Genomic DNA, 26573 nt, shown 5'->3' with positions numbered 1-26573 from the left:
ATATGTTGAATTATAAAATACACATTAGAATTTATAAAACAAAACATATATTTTATACATAAATATATAATAACTAATTTTTAGTATACAATAGCATTTTTTTAAGTAAATTAATTTTGTAACAAAATCCTACCATATTTAAAAAGGTAATTTTCTTCCCGGGAAAAAAAAAACGAAAGATCTCCTCTTATCACTTTGTCTTCATTAAGGATGCTCCTAATAGATCAGAAGATTTTCAATGTCTGGTCGTTGATACTCAATGGTCACTCCAATCTCACAGGTTAACCCAAGACAATAAAATAATCTCTCTGAAAGAGAATACATAATATGACATGCAATTACAAATCTATAGAGAAAGAATACGTTGATCATGAAAGCAGCAGACCAGAATTTACTATTTGCATAGAACAATTTTTATGATACACAACCAAGTATTGAATAAATCACCTATCAACTCTTGACATTCCCAAAAAATTTTGAAAGGCGAACTGGGCCACCATCTTCATCATCAGTTCCAGAATCCTTTGTTCTTGACTTTGCCTTCTTTTCCTTCTTTGATCTCTTGGACCTGGACTTGGATCTTCTTGACCCTCTTTCTTCATCGCTACTGGAAGAATATGAGGAGGATGATGAAGAGGAGCTAGATGAAGATCTTCTTGAATGCTACAATAGTAGTTACAATGAGAAGCCATATAAAATATACAAATAATAACAAAAGTAAACAGATATATACCCTATTCAACATTGCTAGATTCATTTGAACAACTACAATAAAGTAATTCATTGTATGGATAAGATAGACGAGTCATACCCCATATAAATAAAAACAATATGCCACAGTAATTAACAATTGTTTTGCAAAATCTAACAATAAAAACCTACGAGATAAATAATCAATCACTTCAGTCAGAAAAGCACTTTCATACCTTAAAGCAAAGACATTGATGTAAAGCAAATGATAGTACAAGACTACAAGTACATTATATATGATTATCCATTTCATTAACAGAAACTTATTCTTTTTTAAAAAAAGAAATGTTTGCCGAGAGATAATGAACTTCAAATCCATTCAAACATTTTATCAGTTATCTAGAGGGAAAGGGAAGCAGCAACATTTCGAACAAAGTGAAGTTCAAAACAGAGATACACATACAAGCCTTCACCAAATTTTCAACATGCCTGTTGTGCCAATAATTTAAACACACACTATAATTGGTCCAATATCAACCTTACTGAAAACTAAGAGGAAAGAGATAGCCACTACTTAGCAGTGATACGAAATTTGAGGGGATAGTAGCATACTAACATTACTATTCGAATTGAAAACAAAGCCATCAATTTTAGCATAAAAACCGAGTTCTTCTCTGGGAAAAGTAAATTTCAGAACTGGACGTTTTAGAAATCAAAAAGCACCTTTCGCTTTCTGCTGCTGTGCTTCTTTGAAATTTTGTCCTTCTTAACTGCATGGGATAACATGCAACAGTTTATAAGTTGGGAGTGGGGAAAAGAAATACAAGAAACACATGCCAGTCACCATGTTTTTGCAGCCTCAGCACACATACCTTTGAGTTTGGACTTACTACCAGAATGGTTCCTTCCTTGGGAAAGTTTGCGAGCCCTTTCAGCATCTAGTTGAGCTCTGTACTCTCTCATCATCCTATCTGCATCTGCTTCCAACTCCCCTTTTCTCATTTCTTCTTCCTATTAAATTAAATTCTAATAAAATCAAATGTATTACACATTAAAGAAAAACAAGATAATTAATGGAGTGATTGCCCTGGGAAATTGACACAAGCTAGTATGCTAGAAACAAACTTGCAAATCCAGAAGAGCTCCCCGGGGAACAAGCAACAGTCACAAACAGAACTATTGGTCAGGGTCAGAAATACCGTATAAAAGCAAGTCAAAACTTTGCCTATGACCCCCTCAAATCAGTTAGTAGGCCAGAGAAGTAATTCACCTTTACCTGCCCCACGGGTTTCCTCAGTTCAACTTTCTAGTGGCTAGATACAATCTTATTACAGTCCCACGCTTATTATCACAGTCCTCACCACTGACACGGATTCGAAACGGTAAAAGAGTTATAGCATATGCAAGCTCAAAGACTAATTAGCATAGAAAATTCATGGGCCTATTTTCAACTAACACTGATGAAAAAAAGTAAAGTAGGTAGCCTCAGTCCCCAGAAACAAATGAGATTTGTACTTCCTTTATAAGATTAAATAATAAAGATGCTGAAATGATTACCTTCTGTTTCTTTTTGAACTCCTCCCAGGTAATTGTGTGAGAAGTGTTAAGGCTAGCCAAACGAGCAGCATGCCACTCTGGTGAATGAAATGAACCATCCACCTGCGACTGTCCTCATCAATAAAGGTCCACGAGAAAAACAGAGATCTAACATTCAAGTATTACAAAGCATAAAAACCCATAACACACAAAAAGATAAGAAAACTGAGAGCCAAGGGAAGAAGCATTCCTTTCAACAAAGTTTCTAATACAGTGTTATTAAATTGAAAGTTACTAGGAAAAAATAAAAAATCCAGGGTACTGTTGTGTGATTCTTGCTAATATTAGGTATCCATGTGTACACAGCACACATATGCATCAACTGTCAATTCTTTATTCCTTAGTTCTGAAAAGGTTTAGTTTGTCCATGTCAACATTGATGACCCTGCTGTTCCAATGTAGTAGAGTTCAGCTATATTTTATCAAGTTGTCCATTATCATAATAGATTAGTCACAAGGAGTAAATTCCAAACCTCGTGCCGTTATCAGCACCTTTAATACAACTTATAATGAATTTACCGTTAAACTGATGGCACTAATGACCAGTTTGGCGGCCTCCCGAAGTAACTAAATCCCAAAATGAAATTTTCACGAAAAATCACACCTATTATTTATGTTTTCCCTAATTATAAGACCATACCAAACTGAGTCTAGAGAGTGTAGAACCAAGCATAAACTATGAAGGTCAAAATGACTCAATGTCTTGAATAAGGAAAAGGATTTTGTTAGGGAATACACCAAAAACAATCAGAAAAGCATATAGTAAATAAAAGGAACAAAAGCACATGCTGAATTTTTTTAAAAAAAAAAAAAATAGAACCCTAAATCCACAAAAAGCAAGATTAGGTTAAATGGAATGAGAAAAATTAAATAGATGGGTGGTATGGAAGGGTACAAACCATGCCGTCTTCAATCTCGTCGGGGCCGGCGGAGGCGCCGCCGAGCCTGGCCCTCTGCATAGCTTTGTAGGCTTGATTCTTCCCCATTGTTTTCCCTTTAGATTTCTGTTGTTGTTACTACTGTTTCTGTTGTATGATCATGTGATGTGCGTTGCTTGTCACTTTCAAACCGATTCCGATTCCGATTCCAGCAGCAACAACAAATAGGGATTCGATTCGATTCAATTTGATTTGAATCGACACAGTTTCTTCTTCCTTCCCAATCTGAATGGCTTGCAAATTGCAACGCAGCTAAGCTGGCTTTTGTTTTGTTCCTTTTCTCGTTTGTCCTTCTCCATCTCCAGATTCACATAATCACATTACCCACATGATCGGGTCGGGTTCTCACATATTCGTCAGATCCGGCCCAATGCTTTTATGGGCCTAAGTATACCTCGAAGCCCAATAGGCTTCTTCAACTGCTACCTTTTTCTCAGACCAAAAACTTAACCTAAATGTTCGACCAAAATCATTAAGAAAAAAAAATGAAATCTCACGACATGTGTAAAGTTTTCAAATTTGCATGAGAAATAAAAGAAAAATGTACATATTATATATTTATATATGTTGATGTTAATGAGAATCAGAGGCCCAACAAAAAGAAGACAGAAGTGGGGTTTACTTGTGTTATAGTGGTGGGGGCATTCGTGATTAATATGAAATGATAGTTTTGTCTCCATTTTACCCCCAATAGTAACACCACGTGAAGCACCTATAAATAAATAAATCATTATTGTACCAAACTATATAGTAGTGTTACTATGTATGATGATAGGCGTCAAGCCATTGTATTACTAGTTTATATTTTTCACTCATGAGTTAAATTGCAAGGAATATTCTCAAATATGAAATATTCTATTTCTAAATGACTGAAAGAAAGGGATATTTTGCAAATGAAAGGAGAAAGTAACATCTAGTTATTAGACAGAAAAAATGATATTACATAAGTCCAAAAATAAATAATAGTAATATTATATAAATTATGGAGGAAACTCTGGGCTACGTACAGAGCTGAGCGCTCTCAACGACAAGGACCGAACTGAACACGAGAAATAATTTCTGCTCAATATTTCCTCAATTCGATGCATGAAAATAGAGTTTCTCTCATGCACGAAAACGACACTTTCAATATCCACGTCATTATATACATATGTCGTACTATATTTATATTTAATGTTATACAAATGAAGGCTTTTATTTAAGACAAATCACTGAAATAAGTTAATGGAAGCTTAAAATTATATAAATTAGCTAAATACAAAAATAGTTCATGAATCAAACAGAGACACATATTTATATAGTTTGAATCACTTTAATTCAAACTTTATTTTTATGTAATTCAAATCACTCTGATTCGAACTACATACACGTTTACTAATTCGAATTACACCTACAATAATAATTCAAATTACACACGTGCACATAGTCATTTTAATTGGTCAGATTTAAATTATTCATAAATTAATTTTATCCATTTTTTTATTAAAAAATTAATAATTTATAAAAAAATTAATAATTTAAAAATTAAAAAATATATATTTTATTTCATGCATTAAAAAAAAGCTAACAAAATATTTAATTACAAAACTTTTTTAAAATATTAATAAGCTATCAATTCAAATTTCATACAATACTCGTTTGCTCATTTTTAATAGCTCATGAATATTTTTTGATAAATTTTTTTAATAAATTTATTTAAATTATACTACAAAAAAATATTTTATTCTATACAAAATAATTAAAAAAATGGTTTAAAAGATGTTAGAAGTACTATAAAAATTTGTAATGTCCTAATAACTTAGAACATTAAAAAAATATTCTACATAGTCAATAATAATTTAAAAATTAAAAAAAATATATTTTTATCATGTATTATATGTTAGCTTGGTAGATCGATCTTACTTCTAAGAATTACTTTCCAGTTTCTATGACTATGATATTGTAGTATATTATATATTACTAATTTTAAGGTCAAAATGTATCACATATCATTTTTTTATTATAATTGAAATTAAATTTTTTTCTCTAAAATTAAAGAACTCTTCTCTCTTCTTTCTTTTTTTTTATCTCTCTCGTTCCTTTACTTACCCTATCTCTCTTATATATCATTATCAATGACTAATTACAAATTTGACAATCAAAATATACAACATAACATTCTCTAATTGTATTTAAATTAAATTAAAATTAAAATTAAAATACTAAAATTGGAATATAGCTATATTATATATTATATTTATATATTACTAATTAATTTAATAACTAAAATGTGTCACATGACACTCTTTTATTAAAATTTAGAGAAAATATTTTTCTCTAAAATTAGTGACATCCTTCTTATATTTTCTTATCTACCTCTCTCTTTTTATTTTTCTCTATCATTCCCACTCTATATATAATTTATAATTCATATTTTATATTAATAATTTAACAAATCAAAATGTATTACCAGATATTTTTATTATAATTAAAATAAAATTTTTTCTTAACTTCCAAAATTAACAAACTCCATCTCTCATTCTTCTTCTTTATCTTTCTCTCTCTTTTCTCTCATTCTCTATTTTTTTATCTTTATGTTCTACAAAAAATAAAATTAACAACATAATATAATTTAAATAAAAAATATTATTATATACATATTTTTTATTTAATTTTAAATTTTTACTATTTATCTTTTTAATATATATTTTTTCTTCTTTTCTTTTAAATATTTATTACATATAATTTTAAAAAATACTAATGTTGTGATTAAAAGTTAGAATCAAGATTCAATTATTTAAAAAAAATGAGTTAATTTTATAACTATCAATATAAATTTTTTGATATTAATATCTAATTATATTTTTATATATATAGACAAAATATTATTTTTAAATAACAAGTATAAAAATTAATTATTTTTATTTGTGTAACGAATTTAATACATAATCAAATATAAAAATATACACATTAAATTTTTTCACATTTTAAATAACGAATGTTAAAATTAAGTAAAAAAAATTAAACTCTTTCATTTCAAAATAATAACTAAAAAATTTATTATTTAATTTTGTTTAAGACTCTGGTCTTTATAACCGACAGGGACTTTTGTCCCTTATGATCATTTTATAAAAATAATTTAATGTTATAAATTTTTCATGTCATAATCTATAATATCAAAACTGATATAATTTTAAAAGATTTATATTCCCTTAATAATATTACGGGTACATAAAATGCTAGTTTTCTATTAAAATAGTTACAATCAGGAGAAGGTAATAACTAACAATTATGAAGGACTAAAATAGTTTTTTTTATTGAAAGTGCATTCTCTTAATTTTTTTTTTCACTTTAAAGTATAAAATATATTTTTTTTATTATACATTTCATAAATAGAACGACAAAAAAGTATAGAAAAAATTTATTAGAGTTAAAAAATATACTTTATACTCTTAATTAAAATAAAATCGACAAAATCCATTTCTTTTTCTATTCAGACTGTTACAACCATAACATGAGTGTGATGGTTTGAAAGCTTTATTTTTTCTCACAGAATAATGTTTGAAGCATAGTTCTTATTCTTACATTATGAAAATATTTAGGGTATTATTTATATTTGTTATATTTTTATTATTTAATTTTACTATGTGTTCGTCACTATATTATTCTTTTTCCTTTGTATTGTATAAACTGTAAACTTATATCCTAATTCTAACGCGTAAACTGATGCGATAAAAATATTGCCATTTTTACGCCGACTAGGTTTAAAGTTTAAGAATAATTGTGACGGAAATCAGTGACACTAAATTACTGTGATTAATTAACCAAATAGAGCCAATAGAGACCTTCGTTTCAAAAAATGTGCAAATCCAGAAGCAACATATTGCTATACTTGGATGATGGGTCAGTAAAGTTCATTTTAAATTAAACACATATCAAACATGCCAATGTCCCATATCTGAGACTCTGTTACAAAAACAAGTGGGATTTTTTAATAAATAAACAAATTAAATATTTTATTTATCAATATATATCATTTGAGGAGTATTTATATTTTTAAATTATGTTACGTATTTTATTTATGGTATAAACGAGTATAATATACATATTTTTCATTTACACTGGAAAATAAAAGTAAAAGTTATATTTTTTAAAACTTATTTGGGGTGCAAATAATATATATTTAAAATTTTGAGGACTATATTTATAAACGAAATATGGATATTTATAAATATAACAATATAATTTTTTTAAAATAATAAAAAATATTTATAGTATAATTTGAATCAAATAATAAAATGGTATACTGTACTCAAGGACAAACTCAAAGAGGGTTAAGTAATGGCTTTGCTCTCACAATAAATTTTAAACTCATATACTAAAAGATGCATTATATAGAATAAAATTTAATAGTGTAGTGATAATAAAAAAAATTAATATTTTTTATATATTAAGGTTTAAATTTTTCTGCATACATTTATATTATTTGTATTTTTTATTTGCTTTAAAGTTTTTTTATATATTTTTAAATTAATTTTAACATCTATAATCATATAAAAAATATTTTAATATTATTTATAATAATATTATTTTTTTAATTTTATTTAGTTATTTCTTTTTTATTATTTTTTATTAATTTTTACCGCTATTATTATATAAAAATATTTTAATATATTTTAAATTCATATAACAAAATTATTAGCACAATTAATTTATATTATTTTGTATCATATTTTTTAATGATATAAAATATAAAAATATAATCCATTGTTACATGAATACTTAATAAAATAAATTAATTAATAAAATATTTAAAAATAGATAATTTTATTTTTTTATTAAATTTAAATCTATTAAAAATTATAAAAACTGATATAATTTTTTTATTTAATAAGTATTTATTAATTTTTTTAATTAAGAAAACTAATTATAATTATATTATTATTAAATATATGACATTATATTTAATTATATAATATTTTAATTTTAGATTTTTGAATCTATTTTTGACTGTATTATTTAAATTTTGGATCCATTCTTGATTGTACTATTTAAATCAAATTGAATAGATTTTCGTAGGATTGGTATTATTTATTATGATTTAAATAGTATTTATTTAATTTTTATTTATTAATTTAATTAAATTTTATTAAAAAATATCAATTTAAATTTATTTTAAAATTTGGTATAATTTAATTTATTATGATGGGATGAATTTATTTAAATTTAAAATTTATAGGAAATAAGAGATTATAATGCAGCTTGTAGTTATTTGAATTGTTGTTATTTTCTAAAAACTAGTTAATTTTTTCGTAGAGGAATAAGTATTGTTTTTGTTCCTAACGTTGAGGGTCGGAATCGAAATCATTCTTGATGGAATTTTTTATTTAGAATCGTCTTTAATGTTGCATTTTATTTTAAAACCGTCTTTTCTAATAATTTTTTTTAAATGACAAAAATACTCTTTTCTCACCATTTCATTCTTGTTCTTTTTTTTCTAGGAGAACAAATTTTCTTGTTCTTTTTCTTCAAGAAGAACTTTCATTAACAAAACTCAAAATTTTAAACTTTTAAATACAGTTAACAAAATTTAATTACAAGAATTAAAATTATTTAAATTCATCTTTAATTACAAAAATAAAAAATCTATAAATTTAGGAAAATAAAAAACAAGAACAAGAATAAGAAATAAGAAGGACTTTGCACCTTATCCAAAAGGAGTGAGTAAATGTCAAAGAAGGCAATCTTAGAACCCTTTAGTGTGGCTTCAAGTGAGTGAACTTTGGAGCTAAGCTTGGTGTTGTAGGCTTCACATTGTTGATTCTGTTTTAGATTACACAAACGTTTTAACCAATTTGGGCATGGGAAGAAGCTGTTTATTGTCACCATTGGTGGCAACTGGCAAGCATCCCATAGAGGGAAAACATGTCACTATAATTCTCCTAGCTACTCTTTTATTAGGGAAATAAAAAACAAGAACAAGAACAAGAAATAAAAACATATTAGGGAGATCCGAACAAGAACAAAACCAACAATAAGAATAAGAACAGAAATCTAGAAATTTAGAAATCTACAAACAAGTAACAGCAATTCAAAAATTCAGAAATAAAAACAAGAATAAAACCAACAATAAAAATTAGGAAATTAGGGATTATGATAATCAGATTCAACAACAATTAATAATTAGATTCAACAACACTAACAACTAAAATATTATTCAAATCCATAAATAACAGTATCAAATTCAACAACCAAATCAACACACAACAACGATAAAATCAGAAAATAACAAATCAAAATCAGATTAGAAGTAGAAGCAGAAACAGACCCAGAAGAAGCAAAAGCAGAAGCTCAAGTAGAAGCAGAAAGTAGAGGCAGAATCAAGAAGTAAAAGACGAAGCAGAAACAGAGACCGAAGCAAGAAGCAGAAGCGGCGAGGTGACGAAGAACAGTGGCAAAAACGTGGCAGTGAGGAGCAGCGGTGCAGAAGCAGAAACTCTCTCCTTGGCTCGCGACGGGGACGGCAACGGCAGCTCCAAGCTTCGCCGGTGCCGTCCCCCTCCCCCCTTCCCCTTCCCCTTCCCCTTCCCCCTCTCCTCCCCCCGTCCTTTCCCTTTCTCCCCTCTCCTTGTGTCTTTTCTTTTCTTTTCTTTTCTTTTTAATTTTATAATTTTTTTACAAAAAATGATTATTTATAAAAAAAGGGTATTTTGTCATTTACAAAAAAATAATTAGTAAGGGCGATTTTAAAATGAAATGCAATATTAAGAACGATTTTAAAATTAAAACGATTTCGATTTTGACCCTCAATATTAGAAACCAAAACAATACTTATCCCTTTCGTAAACAAACACACAATATCTTATCCAATACACGAATCACAATAGATCAATTATCAAAGCTTCTTAGCTCTCGTCATGAAACCTAAACCTGAAAAATCTCTCTCAAAAGAGACATATGATCCAATTCAATTTATAATTAATTTAAATTGTAATAAATTATATGAATTTTTAATAGATCTAAATTATAAAAAATATAATGTAAAATGGATTTTTTTATAAATAAAATAAATGTAATATTTATTAAAATAAATAATTTTTAGAGAAATTACCGAAATAAATTTCCCTGTCATATTTTGTTTACAGTGTAAACGAGATGGCAATGCATGTATCTCCTTTACACTGTAAACGAGATATGACATGTAAGTATGACACGTGTATATTTCGTTTACAGTGTAAACGAGTTATGACCCGTACGCTCCTATATATAGAAGTCGTTTACAGCCGACTTTCGGGCCCCATTTTCACTTTCCTGACATCTTTCTCCTCTCTTTTAACTCTTTCTGACTATACCTGTGACCTGAGCGGTGATGGCGTGCTAAGTGGGGAATGACTGGGACATAAACAGGCTGAATGAGATGACACATTACGCCGGGGCGGCCGACTTCGAGGTTAGTTTTGTTATGGTTGTTAAATTTAATGATTTTGGCATTGTTATGGTAGTCATGTCTAGGAACGTTGATATATGAGTTAGGAGTTAGGTCTGTAGGGTTAATTTAGAATTCTATCCGCTTGTGATAGGTTCGTATGACATAAATGTTATCAGTTTGGAACTCTGTTATTCCAGTGCTATGTTGTTAGTGTTTATAAATGTAATGCCATGATAGTATAACATTGTTTATAATATTAAGATTTTCTATTTTTATTTTATAAGAAATGTAGGACTTTGTTTGTTTGTATTATGTTATTTAATTTGTAATAAAAGTAATAATAAAAATAATTAATCTTGAGACTTGTGGGAGATAAATATTATCAAAGGTAAAATTAAGTTGTTAAAATGTAAAAAAAAATGTATAAGTTATAAATGATTGTATATAATTTAAATATTATTTTTGCTTGTCATTAATCAGAGGCCTCGCTCCTACTGCCACGGCGAGTGAGCCACACTTTACCTCCACCGGACGCCATCGTCCCCTATTTGGCCGAGGCCGGATTCGGCGACACCGTGCCACTCAGGGATTTTACTTTTGACAACTCCCTGATTTCGGCACTGGTGGAGCGATGGCGTCCAGAAACGCACACGTTTCATCTCCCGTGGGGTGAGGTCACCATCACCCTGCAGGACGTGGCGTACCACCTGGGCCTACGCGCACACGGTAACCCTGTGAGGGAGTGCCTCCGTGGCTTTGGTAGGTGATACCATACAGAGACGTGGGCGTTGGTGGAGCAGCTCCTCGGTGCCAGGCCTCCCGTGGTAGCATAGCAGGCGGCTCAGAGGAAGGAGTCGTTCACGCTGAATCTTGTGTGGCTACGGGATCGTGTTTGCCAGATGCCCCAAACAGACGATCCCGAGACCCTCCGATAGTACGCCAAGTGTTATATCATGTTACTGATCGGAGGGTATCTGATGACTGACAAGTCCAACAATCTGGTGCACCTTCGGTGGCTACCACTGCTCCGGGACTTTACGAAGTGTAGAGCGTTTTCGTGGGGCTCGACTGTTCTGGCCTGGGCATATCAGTCCCTATTTTTGGCGGCTTAGTGGGGCATCACGGACACCGCTGGCTACACTCCGTTGTTGATGTCCTGGATCCATCAGAGATTTTCCTAGTGGCGTCCACCAAATAGAGGCGTCTACCAGTATCTGCTGGCTGCGAGTTGAGAAATGTCTTTTTAGGTACTTGAGTTAAATAATTTTGTCAAAACTTTTGATATGTTACTTAACGAACCGTATATGCTATCCTTCGATGTGTTAGGTTGGTTGGATTACCGCAGTAGAGCAGGGATCAGCATGAGGCCAGGGTCCTACGTTGGAGGGTTTCCTTTGACTGGCTACATTTCAACGAGGTTAGTTGTAAAATACGCATGTTTCTTATTTTGGATAATTAGATAGAAATTGTATGCTTTAGTATGATTGTTATATGGATAATTCGAAACCTTTCCTCTAATAATTGTATTTGTGCTACACTGAAAACTTTCTCTCTTCAGTTTTCATGGAGAGTCTACGATGACCCCGCCTTACAGGCTTCGTGTCCCCCATGGTTTCGTGAGGAGGAGGAGCGGGGGACATGGTTGTCAGCCGTCCCACTATTGTGTGCTTCAATATCGTCCGTTTTCACCATGTTGATCGGGTGAAACGGCAGTTCAATGGAGAGCAGCAGGTACCAGGCATCCCGGTAAATCTTGATAGGTGAGATTGATGCTATATTTCTATTTACTTATTCGTTAAAAGATTTCAGTTATTATGACTTAAGGAAGTATCTAACACACGATCTTCATTGACAGGTACCTGACTAGTACTGGTCGAGGTGAGGATGTATGGTGGTCGCTCAAGTTGAAGGAGTGGTACAATATGTGGCACCAGAGGTTTGAACCCGGTCGCCGAATCACTGTGCAGCACACGTTCGACACGAGGCCGACCCTGAAGTACTATGACTGGTGGCGTGGGGCTTGCCGTGTTAGACATCTATCGGGGCGGGAGGTACTGGAGGACCCGAGGCTGGCGGAGTTGCCCCCTGACGTACAGCCCATTGCCAGCTAGCCCAGGGATGATCTCTCCCTTCCTCGTGGCGTGCCAGATCGACGTCGACGTGCGAGAGAGGGTAGGGATGATACTCGATGACCTGCTCGGAGAGAGAGGGGCCACATAGAGCGTCAGCCTAGCAAGCCGGTCAGGAGGGAGAGGGCCCGCCCAAGAAGGGTGGGGTCGGAGTTGAGTCTGATGAGGAGGCCGAGTACGCCCACCAGGAGGAGCATGGAGACATCCTACAGGACAGAGAGGTCTCACCTCCACCACCTTCCCCTCCCCCATCACATGGAGCTTGGCATTCATCTGGGAGCGGCGGTGCACAACTACTGGGAGATTGGGATATACCACCTCCTGGTTGGCATGAGGGTGGGCCTTCCGGTACCCATCAGGAGGAGGATGAGATGCTTGATGAGATCTTCCTTGACAACGCCTTCCATATTCACACCGCCGCCCCACCAGCTATGGATCGGTTAGCCAAGCATTTCTGCACAGTTTGGGAGGTTGGGATCGGGGATGACCAGCATGCATCAGGTACCGCACAGACGTCCACCTAGATTCCTCTGATATCACCTGCTTCTGCGTCGTCATTCGGGGCAGGTGTGTGGCCTGGTAGCCAGTATGCGACGCCTCCCTCGCATGACTACGGTATGTACCTGACCTCATCCCAGCCGCTAGTCACCCTTCCATCAGGGCCACCTACGCATCCTCAGCTACACTTCCATCAGTACACCACTGGTCCACCATCAGGGGGGCTCAGCCATACCATGCCCCACCGTCCCTGCAGCCGGCTGCACCAGCGCTGCCAGCCATCGACCCTAGGCCATCTCGACCTCAGTGCCAGACTCAACCTCTACCATGTGGCACCTGTGTCCGACCCGAAACTCCACACCGCCGTCCAGGTTGTAATCCACTCCACAGGTATCAGAAACCGGGATCCTCTCATGCATGGCGTCCAGATCTAGACTGTGATAGTGACTTGGTACAGCCGATAGTGCTGGAATCGGGTGAGGTGGAGGCAGCACATGGCGCGGCACAGCCCCTGCAGGTGTCTCCGGCACAAATCCATCCTCATCGCCGCCAACGGAAGACTCACTGTCTCCACTGTCCGCCACATAGTCCTCGTCCGACTCCTCCTCACCCTCCTCTGCCTCATTCTCCGGAATCGCGACATGAATGGGCGGTGGTGCGAGAGGACGGTCATCCTGCACATACGTGTCATGTGCGGAACTCCCACTACCACCGTGACCCACCTCGGCGGACAGCTCCATTACGTGTTCACACATGATCCTCCCGTGAATGCATATCGAACATCAGTCGCACATGCTTGTCCCTGTGAAGTCGAAATAGCCAAAACCGGAAGACTCCATTTCCCATGGGTACCAACAACCTATACGCCACCCTTCCGATTTTTCTCGGTTGTGTCCCCCCAAGCTTGCTCAATATCAAACTCTTCAAATCCGACAACGTCTCCACACGCTGAGTGCGAAACAATATCGAATCCTGACACTCAAATGTCACCCCGTTGTCGCCATTTCTCATACGACAATTCAAATAAAGCTCTACAACTATTAATGGATTGTTACTGGTCAGTCAGCCTTGTTTTCTAGAGAAAGGAGAAAGTTAAAGAATATGAAATGTGTGTGAAGAATACTAAGAGTTATACATCATTTTATAGATGCTGATTAATGTCTTATATATTTATATATATTATTTACAGTGTAAACGAGATATGTATATATCGTTTACACTGTAAACGAGATACATGAAAATTAATCTCATTTACAGTGTAAATGAGATATGATAGAATTATTTAAAACGGTAAATACTCGTAAAAATATTTATTTCGGTAAATTTAATATTTATTTTATTTATAAAAATAAAAAATCCAATGTAAAATAGGTTATTTAATATCTTCTTATTATTTTGAGAGACTATATTTTTATATTAAAAAAAAATCCGTCACAATTCACAAGTGCTATATTTGGCTAACGGATTCCTGACGTAGCATCTTGACCATAATTTGTAGTCTATAAAATTTGATGTGGTGACATATATCCAGAGACACAAATAGCAATAGAGGGTGCAAGTAGGATCAAGTCACAAGACCCTGCATTTCCATGAATTAATTATAATGGACAAAGTTCTCAATGCTGAGCAAGATAAACACACCATATATATGTTTAGGTTTTTGGAAAAAGTAGAGATCAGTATTTATCAATTTTGCACTGTAACATTTAATTCCGTAAATTATATTAATCTTGATTCACTGTTTTGTCATTTTTTAATAGAATTATTCTAGGTATTATATTATATTAATATCCCGTCAGATGTTAAGTACCACGCATATAAAAAAACAAATTGATCGTTAGACAAATTACAATTAATTTGATCCTCTAAAATATTCATTATCTGGCAAATTAGTTCTAAAATTATTCATTATAAAATACATTACTCTTCAAAAATATTTATTATCAAAAGGCCCAGTAGATATATTGATACTAAATATTTTTAGGGACTGATTTGTCTTATAATAAATAATTTTAAAAATTAATTTGTCTAACAAAAAATATTTGAAAAACTAAATTAATGGTAATAATTTGTTCAAAAATTAATTTATCTTGTTTATAGCGTGACACTTAATATGTAACTTAACATAAAATGTAAGACAATTTCGTTAGAAATTAATGAAACGAAATGAACCAAGGACTAATATGAGAATTAAATATTAGACTAATAAACTAATTAATTTTAGTTACAAACTAAAATGTCTAGTCCAATTCAACGTGTCCAGCTAGTCCTATGATAACTTGGACAAAATTAATGATAACTAGTAATTTCATTCACTTATGCGGTTTGTTTTGTGATTTCATAGTTAATCTCCGTGATTGTCTTTTAACTTATTGAATGATTGATATTCTAGTTAATAATAACAAATGTTGTGCCAGTTCTTAAAAAGATATTAGTACATCAAATAGTTTTGTCATTATATATAATAACAAGAGAGTTCTCTGGTGACTAAGGCAGTAGTAATTAAGGGTGGCCAAAAATTGACCCACAAATAAAATGTTGATATATGAAATAATTGACTATAATGAAAATCATTTTAAAAATATGTTTTTGTGAATTATATTAAAGCAAGCAAACCATAATTTTTACAAATTTCCAAAAAAAATTTTGTGGGCCTTCGACAATATAGACAAAAAATAGAAAAAGCTAAATTATAAAAAAAGAAAAATATAAATACACCGAAAAAAGGAATAAACAAAAAAGTTGTTCAATTAATAAAAATGAAAAACCAAATAAAAAAATAAAAAATAAGAAACTACTGACATTAATTTAAAATTTATAAAAAAATCTTATTATTTTTTGTTAATTTTAAATTTTCGTAATTGAATTCCAACCCAACAAATTGAGTTAAACCTCATTTAATTGCATTATATTTTGATTTTTTTAATTTTTTTATTATATATCTATTAATAATTATTATTTCTTTTTTTAAATGGATAATATAAGAAGGAACTAAGTTGAAAACTTAAAATCAAAATTTGTTATATTATGAAGTTTTAAGTTTATTGTTTTTTATTCAAATATTTATATTGATAATTTGGTTTCTATTATATATTAGTTATATCTCTTAATTAATTTTTTATAATTAACATTTGTAATTGAGTATATTTTATTTTTTTAATTTAATTATTTGATTGATTATTTTTTAAATAGATGTATATATGACAAAAAAAATCCAAATACTTGCACAAAAATGTGGCTATTATCATTCTTTTCACTCATCATTTTTACATAGGTTTAATTATTCTATTGGTTCTTAACATTTTAATCGTTCTATTTAAGTCCCTAACATTTTAAAATTGACTCAATGTTGTTCTGCAATTAACAGAATTGATGGCGGGATAAAATTGAGACGATTTTGAAACGTTAGGGACTTAAATAGGACGAAAACGATACATAAAAATAAATTCTAATTTAATTTTATCTTTCAATAATATTAATTTTTTTACTGTACATAGTATTCAATTATTTTTTAATTACATCTAAATAAATTACACTTAATCACACTACTTTCATTTTAAATAAATTTATTTTTTTATAATTTTAAAAAATTTTGATACATTAGTGACAAAAGGTATAATTTATATTTTATTGTATATATATTATTTTTTTCTTTTCTGTAAGTTTATATACTAGTCATTCTACAAACATTTTATGATAACTAAAAATCTTTAAGAATAAAATTATAAAAAAATTAATTTATTTAAAATGAAAGTAATATAATTAAGTGTAATTTACTTAGATGTGATTAAAAAATAATTGAATACTATGTATAGTAAAAAATTGATATTATTGAAGGATAAAATTAAAATTTTTTTCTATGTACGATTTTTGTCCCCAACGTTTTCGCGTCCTATTTAAATTCTTAATGTTTTAAAATTGTCTCAATTTTGTCCCGTCATCAATTCTGTTAACGGATCCTTAAAGGTAGGACAACATTAAGTCAGTTTTGAAACGTTGAGGACTTAAATAGGATGATTGAAACGTTAGAAACAACTTTGGGACTTACCCCAAACGTTGGGGACAAAAACGATACTTTACTTTTTATAATTAGATCTTTATATATTTTTTTTTTCAATTAGATTTTTACATTGCTTTTAGTTTTGCAATTAGGTCATTGTTAATGTAAAAAATGTTAGAGTTAACAGAATATTTTTTTGCAAACTAATATACTCATAAAATATCTTTGACCACATTTTTTCCAAAAAAATATTTCATTAGTTTTAATATTTTAACGCGAAAATGACCTAATTACAAAAATAAAAATAGTATAAGAATTTAATTAAAAAAATAATATAAAAATTTAATTACAAATTTGATAAAACTAAAAAAAATTAACAGACTATATAATTAAATATTTTATATATTTAAATTTTATATTCATAATTAAATAATTAATTAATTTGTACTATATTTAGATTATATTGATTGATTTTTTTTATAAATAAAATATATAATTTATTAAGAATTTCACTATTATTGACCATATTAACTATTCTGGTCTTTTCTTTCCAAATCTGCCACGCATAACCTTTCAATTGGATATTCATCGCGTTGGCCTCCTTAATCACTGCTTCATTATGTTCATGACACAGCCAAAACTCATCATGTAGAAGAATTAAATGTTGATAAACAAGGAACAATAAATTAAAACATAGGTACAATCATGAGATCTGCCAACATGACAATTTTGTGACTTGATTAAGCATTAACCCTTCTGCAGGTCTTAGTAGAACAAGCCACTAAGAGAAAGAAAAAACGTTGAATGGATCTTAGAAGAATTGAACAATTAATGTCTAGTCTATGCTCATGTATTTTCTTGTAAACCAATGTTACTTGGGGATTATACTCTTTATATTTAGTTTAATTTTAAACTAGTCTAATAGTGGTTAGCTACAAGAGTAGATTCTTTTATACACCTTTAGTGTATGCTACAATACACATTTTACAGGTTTTTTTTTTCAGTAGTATTTGTTTTGAATTATAGTTGATGTATCAATACATTTTGTTTATGTTTTGAATTATATTGACATGCTTGTTTATAGTACTTTTCTTTTAGTTTGATAATACGATGAATTTGTTTATTTTTTGAAATATTATAAATATTTGAATACAAATTAGATAAAAATTTGTATTAAATTTATATTTATTTTGTATGAAAACAAGTTTATTTTGTAATTAGAAAAATAAAAAAATTCTATTTTACCTTACTAACGGATTTACAGACGGATTTTCTGTCTGTAATCAGAGTGAGATGATTCTCCAAAGTTCAAATTACAGACGAAAAATTTGTCGGAAAATCCGTCTGTAATTACAGACGGAAAATCCGTCTGAAAATCCGTCTGTAATTACAGATGGAAAATCCATCTGAAAATCTGTCTGTAATTACAGACGGAAAATCCGTCTGTAATTACAGACGAAAAATCCGTCGGAAAGTTCGTCGCCTTCGAAAAATGGATGCAGAATTTACAGAGGAAAAATCCGTCGGTAACGGGTAAAAATCCGTCGATAATTTTCCGACGGAAAAAAATCCGTCGGTAAATAATTTCCGACGGGGCTTTTACAGAGGGACAAAATCCGTCTGTAATTTTGTCGGTAACAAAAAATCCGTCTATAATAAAGACTAAATCTGTCTGTAAATTTGTCTGTATTAATCTATTTTTTAGTTGTGATGCTTGGCCTCCTTAATAACTGCTTCATTATGGTCACCACAGATGTCCCCTAATAACAATATCCTTGTTATATATCAATTTAGTTGTATATTTTAATAAATTTATTTTTTAATTAAAAAATTACACAAAAAATGCGAATAAATTGTTAAAGATACTAATATTAAAACGATATAAAAATTTTCGTGTAAAAAATTAGATACTTATACATAATAACAGGAGCTTATTATTTTGATCCAAGTTTAAAGAGTAGCTAACACCGTGTCAACCTTGAGGAGCATATACATGAAATTGAAACCCTTATTGTTTTGATAATTGGTTCAATTTGATTTGGATGAAAGTGGTGGCACCTAGCTAGCAGCAGCACCAACGATAATAAAGGGTGGTGGGGCCTTAAGAGGAAAAATAATAATTCATGCCTTCATCATGAGTGGAATACAATTATTTTTACTTAGTTTCATGGTTTGTATTGATTGAATCAACAAAATGATTGAGAATCCAACTTCAATAATGTCGGATGCACAAAGCTGGGAACAGTCGTAGTAGACGAATGAATTGAAGTAGACTAGATAGCCACGAAACAAAAAGGATTTTACCAAAAAAGAAAAGGAAAAAAAAAAAAGAGAGAGAGAAAAAGTTTGATCAAAAAGCTTAGGTTGGGATTTCATTCATTCTTTGTTGTCATCGTATACAATAAAAGTGCAGAAAATGGAGCATATTCTTGAAGGGGAAATCGGGCACATGATCCCCTCTATAACTATAAAGTCATGTATGAATAATTATATTCAAACCTATATAACTGAAAGACAAAGTAGTGATTAATTATTACTGTAAAAGAGATTTAGCACATATATAATACGTGACATTATCAAAGATTATTAAATATATATGATTGCATGCAATCAGATTTGTCAACATCTGGCGGCATGTTTTGGCATTGCCTTGAGTAGTGATCACCTGGGTGGCACCTGCATTACTTAGCACGTACTAACATTTACTTGAGGTTGAGATTTGAGGTTAACTGCTCTGATAAGTGTGTCAAAGTTACGTGTATACATATGGATTAGAACAAGATTTTTTTTTAAAAAAATTATAGGTAAGTTTTACAAATAATATTCCCATAAATTATGCATATAATTTTAAGAGTGTAAATTTTATAGGTTTTGAGAAAAAGAAAGTTTGAAGTAAGGCATTCTTTTTAAATTAAAGCGAGTTATTAGTTGGTAAGAGGTTTTCTTTAGTTTTGCAAAAGATTAAAGACAAAAGAATAGAAAAAGTTATACTAATATGTATCATAATTTAATTTTGAAGTGTAATGAAATATACATCTAGTCTCTATTATAATAACAGCAGAATTTTACTATATCAATCACTAAAATTACAAACATCAATTAAAAAATCAAGACAAAATAAAAAAAGAACTAAACTAGTTTTATCCGTCATAATTCCAAGCTTTATAAACCATGACAACCCTTAGAATATAAAAATAATATAAATTAAACATTAAAAATATTTAATTCTTTCTTCAAATAATAAAGACAATTATTATTATTATTATTAGATGTTTAAATAATGATTTTTATTATTATTAGATGTTGATAATTTTTATTGGGAAAAAATAGTAATTGGTTCATTATATATTTATAGATTTTGGTTTGGTGGATATTCATCATTACTAGATAGAATGGTAATATATTCATAGGATGAAAATTTTAAAATCTACGTTACATATTTGTAAAAGGATTAATCTCTACATACATACAATTAATTTTTTTATACGAGTTTTATAAGTCTTTTAATTGATAATACGTTTAAACGTATTTGTTATACATATATAGGGCTTGTTTGGGTGAGCTTTTAATTGATAATACGTTTAAACGTATTTGTTATACATATATAGTAAAAGTAATTTTATGTTTGGATATCTCATGTAAAAAAATCTTTTTATCTATCAATTATGTTTGGGTATAATAATATAAAAATACTTTTTTGTTTATTTATTACATAAAAAATATTTTTTTTAAAGAAAAAAGATCTTTTAAAAAAAGATGTAAATTACAGTTTCTCAAAAAAGATTTTTTTTTTTAATTTTACTAGTGCTTTTACTTTTCCTACTAAAAATTTGCCAAACACGTTAACGTTAAAAAATAAAAAAGATCTTTTTTATTGAAAAAAGATTTTTTTTAACAAAATAATGACGCCCAAACATGCACACATTTTACGCGTCTCTAACAAATTTTTTATTTTTAAAAGGATTCCATTTTCTTTTTCGAATTTCTTGCCTTCTCTTTCTCCTTCTTCATTTACGTGCTTTTCTCTCTCTGTTCTCTTTCTTCGTTATTTTCGATTTTCATTTTTTTTACATCAAACTCTGAAATCATTTTTTAAGATAATGGATAATTCAACTTCAGATTGTCAGATGAACTAATGCGTAAACCTTGCCTGTGAAATTTGCTGTTAATTCTTCCTTGTTTGAATTGAATCTAATGTACTAGTTCTGATTAGAATTAATATAATCTTGTCCATTTTATATCAGACGTTCAGATGTAGATCAGGAATATTTGGGTGTATTTATAGCTTATGACTTTTCATCTGACGGAGGGTGAATTGTCTTATTCTTTTAGTTGAATTGTTTTAGTTTCTGTTTAGTTATGATTCATGAATCTGATTTTTGTTATTTTTATGATGGTTTTATAATTGTATTTGCATTCTATAGTTTATGCTTGTTTTAATATGGTGTATTTTTGGTGTATTTTGCATCCCTTCTGTGGTGTATTTTAGGTGTATTTTGCAGTCCTTGCTGACTTGGTGACTGATTTTAGTGTACACGTAACATAACTCATTTCTGTATTTGCAGCAAATTTGGGTGTAAAACGAAAATATGTAGGTGTACTACGAAGATATTTGGGTACAAAACGAAGATATTTGAGTGTATTTTTATTCTGATGAGTTTTGCATAATTTAGAACTCTTCTTCTTCCTCCTCCTCATCTTTTGCTGCTTCTTCTTTTTCATCTTCTTATTTCATATTCTCATAATTCTTTTTGGGAGGAAAAATCTAAAAAGAAAAAAATACATAATGTTGCAAAATCAAAAGAAGAAGGAGAAACACGACAATGAAGATGAAACACGCGAAGAAAAAGGAAGAAAAATACAAAGAAGGAGGAGAAGAAGAAGGAAGAAGAGGAGGAGGAGGAGAAACGCAAAGAAAAATGACAGTTGTGGTTTTCATCGAGAAAAAAGAAGAAGAGTCGTTCATAATGGTGAGTAGTGCGCTTTGGAAATAGGAAGTGGTTAATTAACCTGCATGTATTTACTCTTAAATGTGGGAGTGTAATGTGCGTGTATTTTGTTGGACTTGTACTAACTTGTAAGATTTGTAAGGTAAAAAGACTTGTATGTGTAGCATACCTAGTAAAATTCTAAAAAGTTGTCATATTTAAAATAAATAACTTGGTTGTGAAAAAAAAATGTTGAAGAATGAAGAAATGGATAATAAAAGGGTAAGTGATGGTTAAAGAGAGAATGGAAAGAAATGGAAATTTGGGGTTATGAAGCATGAGTGTGAACAGTATAAGATCACAACTTTTGAGAATGGAGAGAAAGAGAGAAAGCGCGGGTGGCATGGGGCTCTGGTTTTACCTTTTTACCTCTCTCTAGTCTCTACTGCTGCCAACTTCCTGCACACTGCATACACCACCTCAACAACCCTTCAACGCTGTTCTCTTAACCATGAATACCACCATATAGTAAGTACTTGTACCAACACACTCATGGCTTCCTAAACTACAACTACAAGTCTTGAGCTACATTCCTACCATTCTCTCCAAATAACATTATTTACTCATCACTCCTAACTCCCAAACCTTCTCCTTTTTTCTTCTGCATCATGTCCCACACTACATTTACCTTCCTCTTCTGCTTCTTATCACTCCTCTTCTCTTCTTCCCTCGCCGCTCATCACCGCCACCTTCTCCACCACCCGCTCTTCCCGGCGCCTTCACTCCCCATCCCCATTCCCCCTACACAACCACCATCTCCCTCTCCTCAACCACAACCACAACCACAACACCAACAACCCAAGCTTCCATTCTCTTCTATTTCATCACCTTCCTCACCGTCTTCTTCTTCCTCACCAAACAACCATTTCTTCTTTCCTACTTACCGCCCCTCTCCACCTCCTCCATCACCCTCCGTCGTCGCCACATTCCCGGCTAACATCTCCTCCCTCCTCCTCCCACACCCTACCTCCACCCACCACCGTCCCGCACTCGCACTTGCTCTCACCCTCTCTCTTGTTTCCCTCGCCCTCCTCTCCGCCGCTGCCGCATTCGCACTCCACCGCCGCTCCCGCACCTCGTCATCCTTCCACGCCGACGATGACGAAGACGACGACAAGGCCTCCAGGCAAGATAGCCTCCGCCTGTTCCCACGCAACGCTGCCACCTCCGACGGCACCCACCCCAAGCCCCGCGGCGGCCCCGGCGCCGCCTCAAGCCCGCGCACAGATTACCTCTACCTCGGCACGGTGGCTAGTTCAGAGCCACCGGATTCAAGCTCCAGCAGCACCACCGGAACCTTAATGGTGCCGCCGTACCGGAAACTGAATGATTCGCCGGAACTAAAACCACTGCCTCCCCTTCCCCGCCACAATTTCCAGCCATGGCTGAGTGAAGAAGACAAGGACGAAAAGCACAAGGAGAATCAAGATGAAGAAGAGGAACAGTTCTTTTCTCCGAGAGGCTCTTCCGGTAACAGACAAGAGAGTCCTCCTTCCCCTGTTGCGGTTCTTGGAGTCGAAGATTCAAGTTCTCGTTCACCGAAGGCTTTTCCTTTGGAGAAACTCGGATGCAGAAGCTTAAACTCAAGAACCCCATCTCATTCTCGTTCTTGTTCCCCTCTCAGCCCTGAAAGCACCAAATCACTGCCACCACCTAATCAGAACCCAGTTTCTGCGTCGCAGTCGCCGTCTTCTTTGTGTTCTTCTTCTTCTTCTCCTAAGCCTAGAGAGGAGTTGAGATCCAGTTGGGATGTTCCGGGCACCGAACTGCCTCCTCCTCCTCCGCCACCACCACCGCCGCCTCCGCCGCGGTTCTGGGAGACTCCGGTGATGAATAAATTGGCGCCAAATGTTGATAAGAATGAGAGTGAGGAAACTCCGAAGCCAAAGTTAAAAGCTTTGCATTGGGATAAAGTGAAAGCTAGTTCTGATAGGGCAACGGTGTGGGATCGCTTGAGACCAAGTTCTTTCCAGTATGACACATTAAACTCACGTCCTATTCTTTATTATTAATTAATTAAGTTAGCTTTTTCCATTGTTGATTAATATCAGTCAACATCTTAGTGCGATTCTATATATTATATTATATGTTTGTGTTGTTTCAATTATATAATGATTTGATGGATCTGAGCTATCCAGATTGAACGAGGACATGATTGAGACGCTGTTCATGGTTAATAACTCAAAGGAAAATCCTACATTGGCTTTTAGAGATAATAATGGCCGCCGTGGTCAAACGGTTCATTCTTCACCGGTGCCGCCGGAGAATAGGGTGCTTGACCCCAAGAAGTCTCAGAACATTGCTATTTTGCTTAGGGCGCTCAATGTAACTATTGATGAAGTTTGTGAAGCTCTCAGGGAAGGTGAAACTAAAACTGAATAAGATGGAAACTACTATTCAAGGGCCTTTATTTTTCAGTGAGATTTTGAAATACTTATTTTTTATTCCTTTTTTGGGAATAGGCAACTGTGATACACTGGGAACAGAACTTCTGGAGAGTTTGTTGAAGATGGCTCCAACCAAAGAAGAAGAAACTAAGCTGAGGGAGTTCCAAGACGAATCGCCCTTCAAGCTTGGCCCTGCTGAGAAATTTCTGAAGATCATGCTTGATATACCTTTTGCATTTAAGAGAGTGGAAGCTATGCTCTACATTGCTAATTTTGATTCTGAATTAGAATACCTTAAAAAGTCCTTTGAGACTCTGGAGGTATTATTCAATATATCATATTGTGTGCTTATTGTTTGATATGATATTATGAATCTCTGACCTTTCAGTATCAATCAAGCCCAAAAAGGCGAAAACACTTAACTATTACCTTAAACTTACTAATCTAATTGCAACCATGACTGATTTTTTATACGAAGACTGCAATAAATTCTCATATTTCAATCTCTTCCGCAGGTGGCTTGTGAGGAATTGAGGAACAGCAGAATGTTTTTGAAGTTACTTGAAGCTGTTCTCAGAACTGGAAACCGAATGAATGTTGGCACTGATCGGGGCGATGCGCATGCATTCAAGCTGGACACACTTCTGAAGCTCGTTGATATTAAAGGAACCGATGGAAAGACCACTCTATTGCATTTTGTTGTACAGGAAATTGTCAGAACCGAGGGATCTCATATTTCCGGTTCTAACAATCATCCGGCCTCCGAGAACAACCAGCAATATACTCTTCAAGATGAGGTTGAATTCCGGAAGCTTGGACTGCAAGTTGTTTCGGGCTTGAGTGGTGAGCTCACCAATGTGAAAAAAACAGCTACCATGGACTCAGACATGCTTAGCAGCGATGTTGCTAAACTTGCTAAGGGGATCGAGAAAGTTGTGGAAGTTGTCAAACTGAATGAAATGTCACCCTTGAAAGACACTAGCCAAAAGTTTTCTGAGGCAATGAAATGTTTCTTGGAGAAAGGAGGAGAAGAAATTTTAAGAATCCAGAACCAAGAGAAAAGGGCTCTCTCTTCAGTAAAGGAGATAACTGAGTATTTCCATGGGAATTCAGCAAAGGAAGAAGCTCATCCGTTTAGAATTTTTATGGTAGTGAGGGATTTCCTTTCGATATTAGATGGTGTGTGCAAGGAAGTTGGGAAAGCGAATGAGAGGACTCTAGTTGGTTCTAGACAATCTGTAATGCCTGCAAACCCTGTGATGCCAGCAATTTTTCCTATTATTACTGGTAAGCAGCCATGTGATTCATCTGAATCTGATTAACCCAACTGCAACTGTTTGAGTAAGTTCTATACATGTTTGGTTTTGGTCATTGATGCGCTAGATTTTTACCATCCAAACGTTACGACATTTCTCAACTGAAGACAAGCATATCCCTTCTTTGAATGATGACAAAGCCCATGCTATCATGGATGACACTTTTTCTCGTGCCTAGATTACTCTGTATATGTTTACTGCCTAGACCATATAATAAATTTGAGTACATTTCTTTTTTACGTTACAGTGTTGTAGTTATAAATGATAAGATAGATAGAAATTTTGGATTTTCCTTGTTTTTATCATCCATGTAAGTAGAGAATTATTATTTCCGAGTACAATCAAGTTATTTCTAATGTAGCAGTGGTGGGGGCACTAAGGTTAAGAATCATCCGAACTTGAAAGCTATTTTGTGGAAAAAGGTCCTGGTTTTTCCTTTCTGGCATTTGCCTGAGGGAATATCAATGTGGATCCCTAAAATCCACAACTTTGGAGATAAATGACATTACTTGGGCCCTCATAACCAAGTTTAATATGTTTGGTGCTAATGATGATATTCAATGATAGGCCATAGCAATTTGATCATTGTGAGTTATGAAGCACTCTTTAACTTCATTAGCAGT

General features: G+C 32.7%; 2 protein-coding genes across 2 annotated transcripts; one reads left to right on the top strand and one right to left on the bottom strand.

Annotated features, from left to right (window-relative positions):
• Positions 1–295: 295 nt before the first annotated feature.
• LOC130966387 (uncharacterized) lies at positions 296–3498 on the bottom strand. The gene is made up of 5 exons (XM_057891185.1): positions 3186–3498; positions 2248–2349; positions 1563–1701; positions 1414–1460; positions 296–663 (listed from the first exon to the last, which is right to left on the bottom strand). Exons 1-5 carry the CDS (start codon positions 3270–3272, stop codon positions 451–453), a joined length of 588 nt encoding a protein of 195 aa, XP_057747168.1. The 5' UTR covers positions 3273–3498; the 3' UTR covers positions 296–450.
• A 19357-nt stretch (positions 3499–22855) lies between these two features.
• LOC130967028 (formin-like protein 2) lies at positions 22856–26485 on the top strand. The gene is made up of 5 exons (XM_057891850.1): positions 22856–23598; positions 23638–24219; positions 24386–24609; positions 24710–24954; positions 25150–26485. Exons 1-5 carry the CDS (start codon positions 22856–22858, stop codon positions 25954–25956), a joined length of 2601 nt encoding a protein of 866 aa, XP_057747833.1. The 3' UTR covers positions 25957–26485.
• The last annotated feature ends 88 nt before the right edge of the window (positions 26486–26573 follow it).

The sequence above is a fragment of the Arachis stenosperma genome, chromosome 3, assembly GCF_014773155.1.
Source record: "Arachis stenosperma cultivar V10309 chromosome 3, arast.V10309.gnm1.PFL2, whole genome shotgun sequence".
NCBI classification, from domain to species: domain Eukaryota; kingdom Viridiplantae; phylum Streptophyta; class Magnoliopsida; order Fabales; family Fabaceae; genus Arachis; species Arachis stenosperma.
This window is presented reverse-complemented; position numbering and strand designations above follow the sequence as displayed.

Excerpts from the sequence above, each read along its gene's own strand:
- LOC130966387 (XM_057891185.1), bottom strand. The coding sequence starts at position 3,272 with ATGGGGAAGAATCAAGCCTACAAAGCTATGCAGAGGGCCAGGCTCGGC. Across the intron at positions 1,461-1,562 it reads TAGTAAGTCCAAACTCAAAG|TTAAGAAGGACAAAATTTCA; the intron begins GTATGTGTGCTG and ends TATCCCATGCAG. Across the intron at positions 664-1,413 it reads ACAGCAGCAGAAAGCGAAAG|CATTCAAGAAGATCTTCATC; the intron begins GTGCTTTTTGAT and ends CTACTATTGTAG.
- LOC130967028 (XM_057891850.1), top strand. The coding sequence starts at position 22,856 with ATGTCCCACACTACATTTACCTTCCTCTTCTGCTTCTTATCACTCCTC. Across the intron at positions 24,610-24,709 it reads TTGTGAAGCTCTCAGGGAAG|GCAACTGTGATACACTGGGA; the intron begins GTGAAACTAAAA and ends TTTTGGGAATAG. Across the intron at positions 24,955-25,149 it reads AGTCCTTTGAGACTCTGGAG|GTGGCTTGTGAGGAATTGAG; the intron begins GTATTATTCAAT and ends TCTCTTCCGCAG.